The 16,280-nt window shown below is 37.6% G+C and overlaps 1 protein-coding gene across 1 annotated transcript in view; it reads left to right on the top strand.

The window, feature by feature from the left end:
* The window catches only part of CNTNAP5 (contactin associated protein family member 5), a 632,291-nt gene that overhangs the window by 340,845 nt on the left and 275,166 nt on the right, over positions 1-16,280 (top strand). Inside the window, exon 10 of the mRNA XM_035008223.1 lies at positions 12,462-12,581. Within this exon, the coding sequence (XP_034864114.1) occupies positions 12,462-12,581 (120 nt within the window). The remainder of the gene's footprint in view (positions 1-12,461; positions 12,582-16,280) is intronic.

Raw genomic sequence — 16,280 nt, forward strand, 5'->3', positions numbered from 1 at the left:
ACTGACATGTCTTTAGGCGTTTCCCACGAAATGGTCCAAACAGATAAACCTACAGGAAAGTATATGGAGAGCAAACCACAGACATTTTCTGAGATCAGTCAGTATTTTAGAGACCACTGTTAAAATGAGGAACTATAGGGGCGCCTGGGTGGCTCAGTCGGTTAAGCGACTGCCTTCGGCTCAGGTCATGATCCCGGGGTCCTAGGATCGAGTCCCGCGTCGGGCTCCCCGCTCTGCAGGGAGCCTGCTTCTCCCTCTCCCACTCCCCCTGCTTGTGTTCCCTCTCTCACTGTGTCTCTCTGTCAAATAAATAATAAAAATAAAATCTTTAAAAAAAAAAATGAGGGACTATAGAAAATTATGTGACATCCCAGCACACACACACACACACAAACAGACATACACACACGTGCACACACACACACACTACTTGGAGAAACTGTGTACACAGAGAGAAAAAATGTCAAAAACAAAACTATATTATAATTAATATTCTCAGGGATATTAGAGATATATTGCATCAGTGAATCAAACATTGCATGACATTGGGGCGCCTGGGTGGCTCAGTTGGGTAAGCATTTGCCTTCTGCTCAGGTCATGATCCCAGAGTACTGGGATCAAGCCCAGCATCTGGCTCCCAGCTCAGAGGGGAGCCTGCTTTTCCCTCTGCCCCTCCCCCCACTCTTGTGCCCTCCTCTCTCTCTCTCAAATAAATAAAAAATCTTAAAAAAAATTGCATGCTATTAAAAATATTTAAAGGGGAAAAAACACTCTGGAGAATTTTTTTAAAATGCTACAACAAAATATCCCTAAACTGGAAAACCCAAATGAACTTCAGTTGACTTGAAAGGCATTTGGTGAATATTAAATAAATTGTGGTATATCCATATCATAGTAAACCACTAAGAAATTAAACTATTGATACATGAAATAGCTTAAATGTATTTCAAGAAAATTGTGCTGAGTGAGAAAGCCAGTTTTTTTTTTTTGTTTTTTTTTGTTTTTTTTTTAGAGAGAGAGGGAGATAGATAGGGAGGGAGTGGGGATTGTGGGGGCAGCAGAGCAAGAGAGAGAGAGAGAATCCTAAGCAGGCTCCATGCCCAGTGCAAAGCCTGATTCAGGGCTAGATTTCATGACTCTGAGATCATGGCCTGAGCTGAAATCAAGAGTTGGAGGCTTAACCAACTGAGCCACCAAGGCGCCCTGAGAAACCTATTTTTAAGAGGGAATGCCTGGCGGGACTCCTGGGTGGTTCTGTAGGTTGAGCATCTGACTCCTGATTTTGGCTCAGGTCAAGGTCTTGGGCTCAGGGGATCGAGCCCCCAGTGGGTCTTGCACTCAGCAGGGACTCTGTTTCGGATTCTTTCCCTCTGGCCCCACCCCCTGCTTGTGCTCTCTGTCTCTCTTTCTCTCTAAAATAAATAGATAAATATTAAAAATAAGAGGGGAATGCCTGGCATGATGGTGGTATGACCAGGAAGACAGCTGTATACCAGACGGAAACCATACCATTCATATTGCCACAGGTCAGAAAGATCCAGAGGATAATTTTTCAAAGAAGTTGAAATCCACAGATTACCTGAAATTCCCAAATATTAAAACAAAATATTTATTATGAAAGACTTTTTCAAACACACATAAAATGATAGAATAGTACAGTTGTTCTCTTTGAACCCTTCCCTCAGTTTCAACATTTATCCATATGCTGTAATTTTTGTTGTTACTATTCCCTTCATTTCTTTTTTTTTTTAAGATGGAGTAATGCATTTTTTTAAATTTTAATTCCAGTATATTAGAAAAACAGTGTTGTATTAGTTATTAGTTTCAGGTGTACGATATATTGGTTCAACAATTCAATACATTATTCAGTGCTCATCACAATAAATGTACTCTTAATCCCCTTCATCTATTTTACTCATCCTTCCACCTGCATCCCCCCTGGTAACCAGCAGTTTGTTCTCTATATCATTAAGAATTTATTTTTGGAGGGGTGCCTGGGTGGCTCAGATGTTGGGTATCTGCCTTTGGCTTGGGTTATGGTTCCAGGGTCCTGGGATCTAGCCCCACGTCCAGCTCCTGGCTCAGCGGGGAGCCTGCTTCTCCCTCTGCCTCTCCCCTTGCTCCTGCTCTCTCTCTCTGTATCTCTGTGTCTTGAATAAATAAGTAAAATCTTAAAAAATAAAAGAATTTATTTTTGGAGTTGTCTCTTTTATCTTTGTTCATTTGTGGTTGTTTTTTCTTTCTCTTAAATTCCACATGAGTGAAATCTTATGGTATTTGTCTTCCTCTGACTGACTTATTTCACTTTTACAATTATACTCTGTAGATCCATCCAGATTGTTGTAAGTGGTAAGATTTCATTCTTTTTTTATGGTGGAATAATTTGCACTGTGTATATATACCACATCTTCTTCTTCTTCTTCTTCTTTTTTTTTTTTTTTAAAGATTTATTTGTGAGAGAGAGAATGAGAGACAGAGAGCATGAGAGGGAGGAGGGTCAGAGGGAGAAGCAGACTCCCCGCTGAGCAGGGAGCCCGATGCGGGACTCGATCCTGGGACTCCAGGATCATGACCCGAGCCGAAGGCAGTCGCTTAACCAACTGAGCCACCCGGGCGCCCCTATACCACATCTTCTTTATCCATTCATCTACTAATGGACAATTGGACTGCTTCTATAATTTGGCTATTGTAAATAATGCTGCAATAAACATAAGAGTGCATATATCTTTTCAAATTAGTGTTTTCATATTCTTTGGGTAAATACCCAGTGGTGGAATTATTGGATCATATGATAGTTTTATTTTTATTTTATTTTATTTATATTTATTTATTTTATTTTCTGAGGAAATTGCATACTGTTTTTCACAGTGCTGCATCAGTTTGCATTCCCACCAACAGTGCATGAGGGTTCCTTTTTCTCCACATTCTCACCAATATTTGTTGTTTTATGTATTTTTGATTTTAGCCATCCTGATGGTTGTGAGGTGATATCTCATTGTAGTTTTGATTTTCATTTCCCTAATAATTAGTGATGTTGAGCATCTTTTCATGTGTCTATTGGAAATCTCTATGTCTTCTTTGGTGAAATGTCTCTTTATGTCTTCTGCCCATTCTTAATTGGATTATTTGGTTTTATTAGATATGTCATTTGCAAATACCTTCTCCCATTCAGTAGGTTGTCTTTTAGTTTTGTTGGTTATTTTCTTTGCTGTGCAAAGGCTTTTTATTTTGATGTGGCCCCAGTAATTTATTTTTGCTTTTGTTTCCTTTGCCTCAGGAGACATATCTAGAAAAAATATTGCTACAGCCCATGTCAGAGAAATTATTGCCTATGCGCTCGTCCAGGATTTTTATGGTTTCAGGTCTCACATTTAGGTCTTTAATCCATTTTGAGTTTATTTTTGTGTATAGTGTAAGAAAGGAATCTGGTTTCATTATTTTGCAAGTAGCTGTCCAGATTTCTCAACACCATTTTTTGGAGAGAATTTTCCCATTGCATATTCTTTTTTTTTTTTTAAGATTTTATTTATTCATTTGAGACACAGAGATACAGAGAGAGAATGAGAGAGAACATGAGTGGGGGAGAGGCAGAAGGAGAGGGAGAAGCAGGCTCCCCGCTGAGCCAGGAGCCCAACGTGGGGCTCGATCCCAGGACTCTGGGATCATGACCAGAGCCAAAGGCTTAACCATCTAAGCCACCCAGGCACCCCTCCCATTGCATATCCTTGCTTCATTTGTCAAAGATTAATTAACTATATAATCATGGGTTTATTTATGAGCTATCTGTTCTACTCCATTGATCTATGTGTCTCTTTTTGTGCTGGTACCATAGTTGTTTTGACTACTACACCTTTGTAGTGTATCTTGAAATCTGGGATTGTGATACTTATAATTTTTTTTTACAAGATTGCTTTGGCTATTTCAGGGTTTCTTGTGGTTTCATACAAATTTTAAGATTGTTCTAGTTCTGTGGAAAAATGCTGTTGGTATTTTGATAGAGATTGCATTAAATCTGTAGATTGCTATGGGTAGTATGGACATTTTAACAATATTTGTTCTTCCAATCTGTAAGCATGGAATATCTTTGTATTTGTTCATGTAATCTTCAATTTCTTTCATCAATGTTTTATATTTTTCATAGTACAGGGCTTTCACCTCCTTGGTTAAATTTATTCTTAGATATTTTATTATTTTTGGTAAAATTGTAAATGGGATTGCTTTTTAATTTCTCTTTCTGATGCTTCATTATTAGTATATAGGAATGCAATGGATTTCTGGGTATTGATTTTGTATCCTGTGACCTTACTAAATTTATTTATTAGTTCTAGTAGTGTTTAGGTGAAATCTTTAAGGTTTTCTAAATATAGTATCCTGTCCTCTGCAAATAGTGGAATTTTACTTCTTCCTTAACAATTTAGATGTTTTTTTAATTTCTTTTTCTTGTCTAATTGCTGTGGCTATATTGAATAAAGTGATGAGTGTGGATATTCCTGTCTTGTCCCTGATCTAAGGAGAAAAGCTCTCAGGTTTCCCCATTGAGTATGATATTAGCTGTGGATTTTTTTTTTTACATATGGCTTTTAGTATGTTGTGGTATTTTCCCTCTAAACATACTTTGTTAGGTTTTTTGTTGTTGTTGTTGTTGTTTTTGTTTTTGTTTTTAAGAGAGAGAGAGTATGTTTGAGCAGGCAGGGAGGGGCAGAGAGAAAGGAAGAGAGAATCTCAAGCAGGCTCCATGTCATTGCGAAGCCAGTCATGGGGCTAAATCTCAAAACCCTGAGATTATGACTTGACCTGAAATCAAGAGTCATAGCCTCAACCAGTTAAGCCACCCAGGTACCCCAAAGGATTTTTTATTATGAGTGGATATTGTACTTTGTCACATGCTTTCTCTACATCTATTGAAAATGTCATATGATTTTTATCCTTTCTCTTATTGATATGCTATATCATGATGATTGATTTGGAATATTTTATTTAAAGATTTTATTTATTCATTTGAGATAGAGACAGAGAGAGCACAGCAGGGTGAGAGGCAGTAGGAGAAGGAGAAGCAGACTCCCTGCTGAGCTGAGAGCTGGACACGAGGCTTGATCCAAGGACCTGGAGATCATGACCCAAGCCAAAGGCAGACGCTTAACCATCTGAGCCACCCAGGTGCCCTGATTGATTTGCAATATTGAATCACTCTTGCATCCCAGGAATAAATCATGATGAATGATTTTTTTAATGTATTGTTGGATTCAGTTTGCTAATATTTTGCTGAGGATTTTTGTACCTATGTTCATAAGTGATATTGGCCTGTAGTTCTATTTTATTTATTTATTTATTTATTTATTCATTCATTTATTTATTTATTTAGTCATGTCTTTATTGTTTTGGTATCAGGGCAATGGTAGCTTCATAGAATGCATTTCAAATCCTTCCTTCCTCTTCTGTTTTTGAAATAGTTTGAGAAGAGTAAGTATTAATAATTCTTTAAATGTTTGATTGAATTTAATTTTGAATCCATCTGGTCCTGGACTTTTGTTGAGAGTTTTTTGATAACTGATTCAGTTTCATTGTTGGTCATTAGTCTGATCAAATTTTCTTTCTCTCCCTCATTCAGTTTTGGGGAGTTATATGTTACTAGGAATGTATTAATTTCTTCTAGATTGTCCAATTTGTTCGCATATAATTTTTCATAATATTCTCTAATAATCCTTTACATTCCAGTGGTGTTGGTTGTTATTTCTCCTCTTTCATTTCTGATTTTGCTTATTTGAGTCCTCTCTCTCTCTCTTTTTATAAGTCTGGCTAAAGGTTTATCAGTTGTGTGGATCTTTTCAAAGAACCAGTTCTTGATTTCATTGATCTGTTCCACTGTTTGTGTGTTTCTATTTTGCTTATCTCTGCTCTCATCTTTATTATTTTGTTCCTTCTAGTGGTTTGGGGTTTTGTTTGTTGTTTTTCTAGTTCCTTTAGGTTTAAGGTTAGGGCTTTATTTGAGATTATCTTGCTTCTTGAGGCAGGCCTGTATTGCTATAAACCTCTCTCTTAGAAACACTTTTGCTCCATCCCAAAGATTTTGGACCATTGTGTTTTCATTTTAATTTGTCTTCATGTATTTCTTGATTTCCTCTTTGATTTCTTGGTTGACCCATTCATTGTTTAGTAGCACCTTATTTAAATTCCATGTATTTGTGGGGCGCCTGAGTGGCTCAGTCGGTTAAGCATCTGCCTTCAGCTCAGGTCATGATCCCAGGGTCCTGGGATCGAGTCCCGCATTCGGCTCCCTGCTCAGCGGTGAGTCTGCTTCTCCCTTTTACCCTCCCCCATCTCATGCTCTCTCTCTCATTCTCTCTCTCAAATAAATCAATAAAATCTTAAAAAGAAACTGTTTCCTTGTTGACTTTCTGTTTGGAGGATCTATCCATTGATGTAAGTGGGGTGTTAAAATCATCTACTACTATCAATTCCTTCCTTTAACAGTTATTTTTGTATTTGGATGCTCCTATATTGGGTGCGTAAGTATTTACTATTGTTCTATCTTCTCGTTGTATTATTCCCTTTATGATCATATAGTGTCTTTCTTTGTCTCTTGTTACAGTCTTTGTTTTAAAGTCATTTTGACTAATGTGAATATTGCTACCCCAGCTTCTTTTCACTTTTCTTTTCACTTTCTTATCACTTTTGTGTGATAAGTATTTTTCCATCCCTTCACTTCCAATCTGCATGGGTTTTTAGATCTGGAATGAGTCTCTAATAGGCAGCAAATAGATGGGTCTTCCTTTCGTATTATGAGACATTTTAAAAACAAATTGTGTACTGACGATTTCATTACAACTACCCCAGTATGAATCTCCAACAAAGAAGACCTTTTTATTTTTTGCAACAAAAGCATACTACCATTATCATACCCAACCAAAATTAAAAATAATTTCTTGATATCATCTGATTACCAAATTTAATTTTACTTTATCTGCTTGTCTTTTTTTTTATAAGTCCACACATAGTGTCTGATTGATATGTCTCTTGCATCCCTATCTCCTCTTTACTATTTATTTTTTTAAGAAACTGAGTCATATGTTCCCACATTCTGGATTTAGCTAATTGAATCTTTGGAGTGTGGGTGAGCATATTTCTTTACCTCTTTCTGTAAATTAGTGTTTAAATCACAGGGTTTGATTAGATCAGTTTCAAATTTTTGGCAAGCCCTTTGTAGTGTTGTGTATTTCTGATTATATCACATTAGAGACACCTTTATAATCACTTTAGAGAATGTTTAGATTGATCTGTGAGTTTGGGTATTGTTAATCTAATCCATCCACTAAAAAGTTCTCTATCAACTTACATTTTTATGGAATATTAAGTTACCATCAAATATATTCCATACAAGAAAGGAAGGTTATGATCTGTAATTTCTTCAATTTTTAAAATAGGACTTTATTCTCTAAAATCCTCCAGAGGTGACCAATGGACTTACACAGATTAGATCAATGATAGGTAGGTAGATAGATAGATAGATAGATAGATAGATAGATGATAGATAGATGATAGATAGATAGATAGATAGATAGATAGATAGATAATAGATAAAAGAACTAATAGATTGTATATCTTCAAATATATAAATGTAGTCATTAGTCCTTTTGGTACTCAAATTCTTCCACAAATTAGCTCCTGTGCCATTTTTGAGGTACTCTAATTTTGATAGCTTTCTTATTTTCAAGCAAAGGAAGCTTTCTAATATCATTTTATTCCAAACATAAACTCAGTAAAACCCTTCTTCATTTTAGTGGGAAAATGTGTTTAGAGACCACAATCTGTGCATTAGGGTGCTTCTAGTACTTTCAGTAGTCCAAATATGAAAATACATCATTAAAACAATTAAATAATGAGTTCATATTGATACCACCAACTCAAATTAAAATTTCAGAATTATATATTTTTTTACATTTTATATTTTTATTTTATGGTAAAATTTTAGCTTCTGTTGTCATTAACAACATAATTAGCTATTAATTGTTCTTGATACATATAATAGTTTAATAAATCAATACCAACTTTTTTTTTTAAGATTTTATTTATTTATTTATTTGAGAGAGAATGAGAGACAGAGAGCACGAGAGGGAAGAGGGTCAGAGGGAGAAGCAGACTCCCTGCCGAGCAGGGAGCCCGATGTGGGACTCGATCCAGGGACTCCAGGATCATGACCTGAGCCGAAGGCAGTTGCTTAACCAACTGAGCCACCCAGGCGCCCCAATACCAACATTATTTAACAAGAAAACTATTTAATATATTTTAAGACTTTTGTTATTTTTTTCTGATATATCGTACTATTTCCTACTAATCAAATTACTGTTTTCAATATATGTAAATTTATGAGTTTATAATGAAACTAAAAGTATTTTCTTTTTTCGCTTGGGAGGATACTAGGGGACAATTTCAGTATTTTGAAACTGATAAATTAAAGAAGAAGCATCTTGCTTTTTTCATACAATCTTGTAGTTTATGGTAAAATAATAATTGATCAAGAATGTTTCATTTTTATAAAATATTCCTACTAATAAATCAAGAAAGAATGATAGAATTAGATCAGCAACTTAACAACTGGTATGTTTTTGGGCAAATTCCTTATGTTTTATGAGTTTATTTGTAGTATTTATAAGTGGGGACGCTCGTTACCAGGCTTTGCCCTTAGGTATCTCCCTGTAACTGAACCAAAATTTTGGGAGAAAGTATATTAGCAATGGTAGGCTAACTAAGGTAGTAATCAGTCCCCAATATTAACGCCTTAGTAAAATAAAAGGGCTTTTTTTATACTCCCATTACATGGCTATGTGATCCTGTTCCATGAAGTCAAACATGATACAGTCCACCTCTATCACTCCATTTCCTTTTAGGCCCTTGCAATGCTCTATATGGATTTTGGTTTACTAAGTGATTTGCTTTGGTCAAAGTTGCATCAGCAAACATGCAATCAGAGGCCTGACAATTGCTCACCATCTTGTTGATCTTGGAGACTTTACCAATGGGAATTTGCTTGTGAGAGTATGAGAGGCCACACAGGGAGAACCAATGAACCCCAACAAGCCCCGCTGACCTAGCAGCTAAGTGCAGATGAATGCGCAAGCATCACAAGACATTCTGAACCTTACCAGAAACTGCCCAGATTAGCCAAGACCTGTAGAATCTTGGAACAATTGTTGTTTTAAGTCAGTTTTGGAGTAGTTTGTTATTTGGCAATGGATAACTGATACACTGGGAATATAGATGAAGCAAGATTAGCCAAACATAATAATATGATAAAATCAGGTTCATTTTATTACTCTGCATTCTTTACATAAATTTCAAATATTCTATAATAAAGAGTTAAAAAGAAACTACTGAATGTCAGTATCATTTGAAATAATTTTTAGTTAATTTGTTTTAATTTCCTTTCAATGTTTAGGAATTGCTCTTTTTTATTATATTTGATTTTTTAAATTATTTAAAATACTTTTTTTCCCAAAATTTAAAATATAAATATCCAGAAAGTTCTAGCGTTCATCTCTGTACCCTCTCCCCCATTCTTTCTCTCTCTCTCCCCTTAGACATCCATTTATATTAGTTGTTACATGACTATTTTGGGAGGCATTTTAGAGATTTGTTAGTGAATTATTTGTTACCAATATATAGACAACTAGGCAAACAGGAGAATAAGGCAGTTACTAATTTCGAGAAAAACTACATTTGTTTGAGAAAAGGAAAATTAATCACATTGTAAGATTTGCTATTTGTGAGTGGCATGTATGTTGTCACATCACTGTAAACGGTATCCATTGATCTAACTAAAATTACAATACAACTATATTGGAGGTATGGGGGATAGAAAATTCTTTGGATGTGGGGGGTAAAGAAAAAGCCAAATTCTTATCTTTATGTTAGTAAGTGAATAAAAAACTGTATAAATGAAAATAAACCAAGAAATTGCAATTTGGACATGCTATTCAGAAATACAAATAGTCAATACCAAAAGAATGAACTAAGAACTAAAAGTCATCTTCTTTGCAGAAGGGTGGTGGGACCTGTTGGTTTTTCATAAGGATCCTTGTGATTATCTTGTGAGTATATTTTTGAATCCTTACTAGTTGTATGAGGTAAGCTGTTTCTTATAGCCCCATGAAAATATTAATTCTTTCAGAGTTTATTACCTATCTATTGCTGCCTAATGACTTATAGCAAAACTTTGCATCTGGAAACAACAGATATTATTACCTCATAGTTTCCCTGGGTCCTTGAACAACTTAGATGGGTGGTTCTGTCTCAATCTCCCATGGAGCTGCAATTAAGATGTCAACCAGAACTACAGTCATTTTGGTGTTTGACTGTGGCAGTCTGCTTCAGGGCTCACTCACATGGCATGCCCAGAAGCCTCCAAGCCCACTCATGTGGACCTCTTCCAGGGCAGCCTCTGGACAGAGCAGTTGGCTTCTTTGACAGCGAGTGATCCAGGAGCACCCAAGATGGAGGCCACGACCTTTTTAAAATCTAGTCTTGGAAATGCTATCTATCACCTCTATCATAATCTGTTAGAGGCATATCCATCAGTCCAGCCTGCACTCAAAAGGAGCGCATTAATTCAGGAACAAAATTTGAATGCAAGGATGTGGATAAGATATCTTAGGGGTTGGGGCGCCTGGGTGGCTCAGTCATTAAGCGTCTGCCTTCGGCTCAGGTCATGATCCCAGGGTCCTGGGATCGAGTCCCACATCGGGCTCCCTGCTCAGCGGGAAGCCTGCTTCTCCCTCTCCCACTCCCCCTGCTTGTATTCCTGCTCTCGCTGTCTCTCTCTCTCTGTCAAATAAATAAATAAATAAATAAATAAATAAATAAATAAATAAATAAATAAAAAGATATCTTAGGGGTTGCCTACAACAGGAGAAGTGGCTTCTCCCAGTTCCTATAAGTAAGTGTAAGCAGTAGCCTTGTGATAGAAAACCACCCAGTTTGATTCCAGGGCTCATGTTCTTAACCACTATGCAACTCTCACATTTGTTGCCTGTGTGGTATTTACCCTGCATGTGAAAGCAACGCCTCCTTTCACACTGTTGCCATCTTGGGAGTGTAGGGTGGTAGGAGGGATAATACACATAAGAGCTGACTTTCATATGTATGGCACACACCCAGGTGTGTTAGGTTTGAGCAAACAGAAATAAGCTATATGTTATGCTCTGTATATATGATGCAAACTATGACTCCCCCATTTACCTCTGGTTCCGAAAGTGTGCGTGACTGCAAGAGAGAATTATAGGAGTACAAGGATAACCTTGGATTCACTCTAATTTATAAAAAGTCAAACCCTCTCAAGCTTTAGAACTTTATTGGTAATGAATTATCTGAGGCACCCCTCACACTTGATCATGACAAAGCGCAGCTTCATATTTCTGGGATGAGGCATTAGTCACAGGGGCATGTTGGCTAAGGTGAGGAGCTGGTGCTATATCTTTAAAGCTGTTGAGAGCCACTGAAGTGTTTTAAGCCTGGGAGGATGACGTAATAGGATAGGTACCTGCTCCTCTGAGCTATAGCATTTTGTCTAAAACATCAGATGACATTCTACATTCTCATGCATGAGACAGCAGATGCCTCCTTTACACGCCACTGAATTCATTCATGTTACTGTAATGAGACTTATAAATTTCTCATATCTGCATATTGGTCAAAGTACCCTATTTCAAGGCACCCGTGTCTGCCCCTCTCTCTGTGCACGTAACCAAATTTGTGGCTACAGCCAGGCTGTGAGCTTTCTATGGCACATACTGATTGCCTCATTCATGGTCTGTTGTCAGGTTGCAAACACGCTACTGACACATATTAGGAATTCAATGAATGTTGTTAAGTCAAAATGGACTCAACTGGATTGGACGTCTGCTCTGTTTTAGGTACCGTACTGAGCTCTGGATGTACAGAAATAAGATAATGCCATTTTATTTTATTAATAAAAAATTCATGACCATATATATTCATTCAGTTTTTCATTCATTAATCAAACATTTTTGAACTACTCTGAATGTGGCATTGTGCCAGGTGCTGGAATACAGCATCACACAGCACAGGGCTGCTGCTCTTACAGCTTCTGTGACCACTGTTGGGACAGAACAGTATATGATGATCCTAGCTCAGTACACTGTGTGGGCACAGAATAGGGGCTCATACATCAGCACAGAGAAGGGCCACAATTGAGGGAAGGGGAGATTTTTGGGGGGAAGTAAACTCAGTGGTTCAGAAGAATGGATGCCAGGATGAATGGGGGTGCAACTCCATCAAGTATTGGGACACTGGATTGCGAAGACCTGGGTGGGGGAAGTGGGAAATCAAGGCTCTAGAAGGGGAAGGAATCAACAATGAAAGTAATATTAGTAGGAGTTACTGATCTCTCTAAAGTGACATGTAAAACCAAGCAAACCTTCATCTCTGCTGTCTTTGTGTCTTTCTAGCCCTCTACGAGCAATCCTGCGAGGTGTACAGGCACCAAGGGAACACAGCTGGTTTCTTCTACATTGACTCTGATGGCAGCGGGCCACTGGGACCCCTCCAAGTGTATTGCAACATCACAGGTAAGGATCAGAATCCCTACTCACTCTTAACCTAGCTATGTGATGGTACACAGCAAAAGAAGACCACTGGAAGGGGATATGTGTAAATAAAAATTTAAAGAACCAACTTCTGTGTAGGGGGGATGTTATTTAAGTAAATAATAGAAATTGGCAGCTGGGTTATCTTCATTAGAGAGGAAGACTTAATGGTCTTGATCACATTCTGCTGAACCAAGAATTAACTCTGAAGCATTTTCTTTAGAGCTTGGCCAGGACATTTTCTCTCTTAAAACTCAAAAGCAGAAAGAAAAGAAAAACAACTAAACAAACAAAAAACAAAACTCAAAATCAATAGGGAACCCTGACTCAGGAAGTGGGAAAGTGTGATTCATGTCTGGCTCCGGGGAAGGTGTGAATCCCATATGCTTTCTGAGCTTCAGTTGTTCATCAGTGAAATGGGAAAAGTAGTTCCTTCCTCCCAGAGTTGAAGATGAGACACAATCATGAGTATTGGAGGAATTGGCCAGGCTACTTATCCAATAGATGCTTAATAAGAAAAATGAGCTATTTGCATTTTCCTGGCCACTCCTTTCTAAGTGCAGAAAGTCATAGTAAGAATTAATTATTGCACAGATTTAAAAACAATATACGATCACTAAGTTATTCTGAAAAATAATTCCTCAAAGCCAAAACCTGGTGTAACAGTTCCTTAAAAATACAGCAATGCAAGTACCCTCTCCATTGTGAGTGTCATTAATTGACACATACACATTTGTGTGTGTTTGTTTCAAGCTCTGGCCTTTGGAAATGACAACAGAATCTTGTAATAAAGCAGAAAAGTAGGAGGGTATTAGGGCTCATTGAGTACTCAGGTTTCAGGCTTCCCTGCAACAAGGCAAGCGCGTTCACCGAGCTCTTTCTGTAGCCACAGGCTGGCCTGGGCACTGAGGATATGCAGAAAAATAAGACACAGCCACTCTCATTTGTGAGGCAATAATATCAGGAAAAATGCCATGTACTATCAGAAGTAGAAATGCAAGCAAACCATTGCAAAACTGGTGATTATGGGCACTTAGCCATTTGTTCAACCGGATACAAACAACCACACTTCTTCTGCAGAAGATGTTAGTTACACAGAATTAGATGCATTTCACTGCATTTCCTTAAAACTTCATCTCTCCAAACTGCATATATGCTGGCTGCTTCTCAACTTCCCTATAACACAATTAGAAATTGTGACACTGTTTTCTTTTCTACGTTATGGTAACATATAGCGTTAACCTATAGGTGAAGAACTAGTTTTCTCCGTGGATCTTATTTTCAAAATGTGATTAACACATGGAGCTCCAGTGATTCTTGTTAAAATTTCAGACTTTCTAGCTTAAGAAATTGATTTCAGTAAATGCCATTTTACTGAGTCCCCTAAGTGATTCCGATGCAAACTGTCCCTGGTTTACCCTTTACCAAAAAACAGAGGAAGTGATTTGGCTGCAGAATAAGGGCAAGGGGACCAATGCCTGCTGATGAGAGATCAGGTGTGATTGCTTGTCTCCTACCCACTTTGGGAGCTGAACTGAGAGTTTACAAATACCATTTCTTACACTCCTCACAATAAAAACCTGAGATAGATATTTTTATCTCTATCTTACATAGAAGGAAAGAGAATATGAGAATTTCATGACTTGCTTGAGGTAATAAATACTGGGACTAATAGTCAAGACTCAGGAAGCAAACAAAACCTTCTGGTGCAGTAATAATTTATATCACTCAAGCATTAACTGGATACTTTGTATTGCTTATGTTTTGCTTTAAACTGATTTTATTTTTGTTATAAAATAAGTCAATATTAATTATAGAAAATTTAACGAAAAAAGCAAGGTCTGAAGAAATTGTTAAAGTCACCTTTAAACCACAATCCACAGATTGCCATTGTTATTTTATTGTTAGGATTTCCTTGGGATTTCTTTTTTCTGTGAATGCATATGTGTGTTTCTTCTATGTACATATTTTTAAATATATATTTTAAAATCATGAATTTAATAGATAAGCATAGACTTGCCCTTATATCATTAAAATATACTTTGAGATTAAAATATATACATTAAATATGGCTTAAAATTATTAAACTCTTCAAAATTATGTAAGCACAGTGACACAGAGGGTATAATTGATTCATAGGTCTCATTTACATGATGTTCCCTGCCTCTTTGGAAAGACTTCTCTTGGGGCTAATGTATGGTATTTTGTCCAGGAATGGCTAAAGAGGAATGCTTACTTGTATTTAAAGGTTGCTATTTTGCTGATGTAATACTGAAGGGATCAGGACCTCGGAGTTGTCCTGGAGTTCATAGGTTTGATTATGTGTGACTGGGCATTTCTTTTACATATGCTGTTTTGGTTATGTGCTATTGCAAAACATAGGTTTCCTTCTTTTTGTTTTTGTTTTTCTAAAAGAACTGTAAAAATAAAAGCAAACCTCAGTACAGGATAAATTCTATAATTCTCATCTAACTGACACACATTTTAATACATCAATATAATGATAATCAACCACATGTTTTTCTATTTATAATTGTTAAATGTTCTTAACTATGAATGACTTTTGACACCAGTGAAAGTGTAATGAAGTGGCCTGGGGAAGAGAGGGAAGGAGGAGGGAGAGAGAGAATGGACAAACAGAACAGAGGGAACAGAACAGTGTGGGGTGGGGTGGGAGGGAGACTCGTTCTGTGTTTACCCCCTTTTCTGAAAACACAAAGTTGCTCTTCTCTGCTCTCTTCAGCTGCATTATTGGGGTAATCACACAGAGAGTGTAAATGGCACCGGAAGGCAGGGGGCCTGGGTTCTCTGTCTGCACCTTGCACCAGTCAGCTGAGTGTCCCTGGCCTAGTTGCACATAAATAAGATATGGGATCCTAAAACAAGGATGTGGGGCAAGGTGGTCTCACAGGCCTTCCTCATTTAGAATTCCCTGAGAGATCATTTGAGGTTTGACAGAACAGGGGATGTTTCTCCTAAGAAATCTACAGATACTTGCAAATAGATGTCGTAAGGGTGAAGGGCAGGTTTTAGATTGGAAAACAGTAAATTCTAATCACAACTGCATCTTTCTTCACAATGTGCCCTGGGTGGACATTAGCTTCCCATTCCTATACTGCAGATGGCACCTTACCCCTCCCAGGAGATTTATGTCTGTGCATCTCACCTAGCAGAGGGTGATCTTGGGGAGATGAGCTTCCCAAACACTCACAAAGCAATGGCCCCATTCACTGGAAGGCAGCATGATCTCTGCATGGGGACAGTATGCCAATTTATGGGAGTAACCTAAGGGGGGTGATTAGGCTTATTTATAAAGTGGACTGAATCTGAACCTCTACACATTTTGACAGTGTGCCTGTGTTCTAAGTCGGTTCACCAGGGTACTAGCAGGTAGGAGAGAGGGAAGGTCCACTGTGGAGTGTTGAGTGAAATTATGGATGAAGAAGATAAAAAGTTTCTGGGGCACCTGGGTGGCTCAGTCGGTTAAGCATCTGCCTTTGGCTCAGGTCATGATCCTGGGGTCCTGGGATCGAGCCCCTCATTGGGCTCCCTGCTCAGTGGGGAGCCTGCTTCTCCTTCTCCCTCTGCCTGCAGCTCTGCCTACTTGTGCTCTCTATCTCTCTGTCAAATAAATAAATAAAATCTTAAAAAATAATAAAAGAAGATAAGTTTCTGCAGGAA

Source organism: Mirounga leonina, unplaced genomic scaffold, assembly GCF_011800145.1.
Source record: "Mirounga leonina isolate KUSES-001 unplaced genomic scaffold, KU_Mleo_1.0 Mir_151, whole genome shotgun sequence".
Taxonomy (NCBI): domain Eukaryota; kingdom Metazoa; phylum Chordata; class Mammalia; order Carnivora; family Phocidae; genus Mirounga; species Mirounga leonina.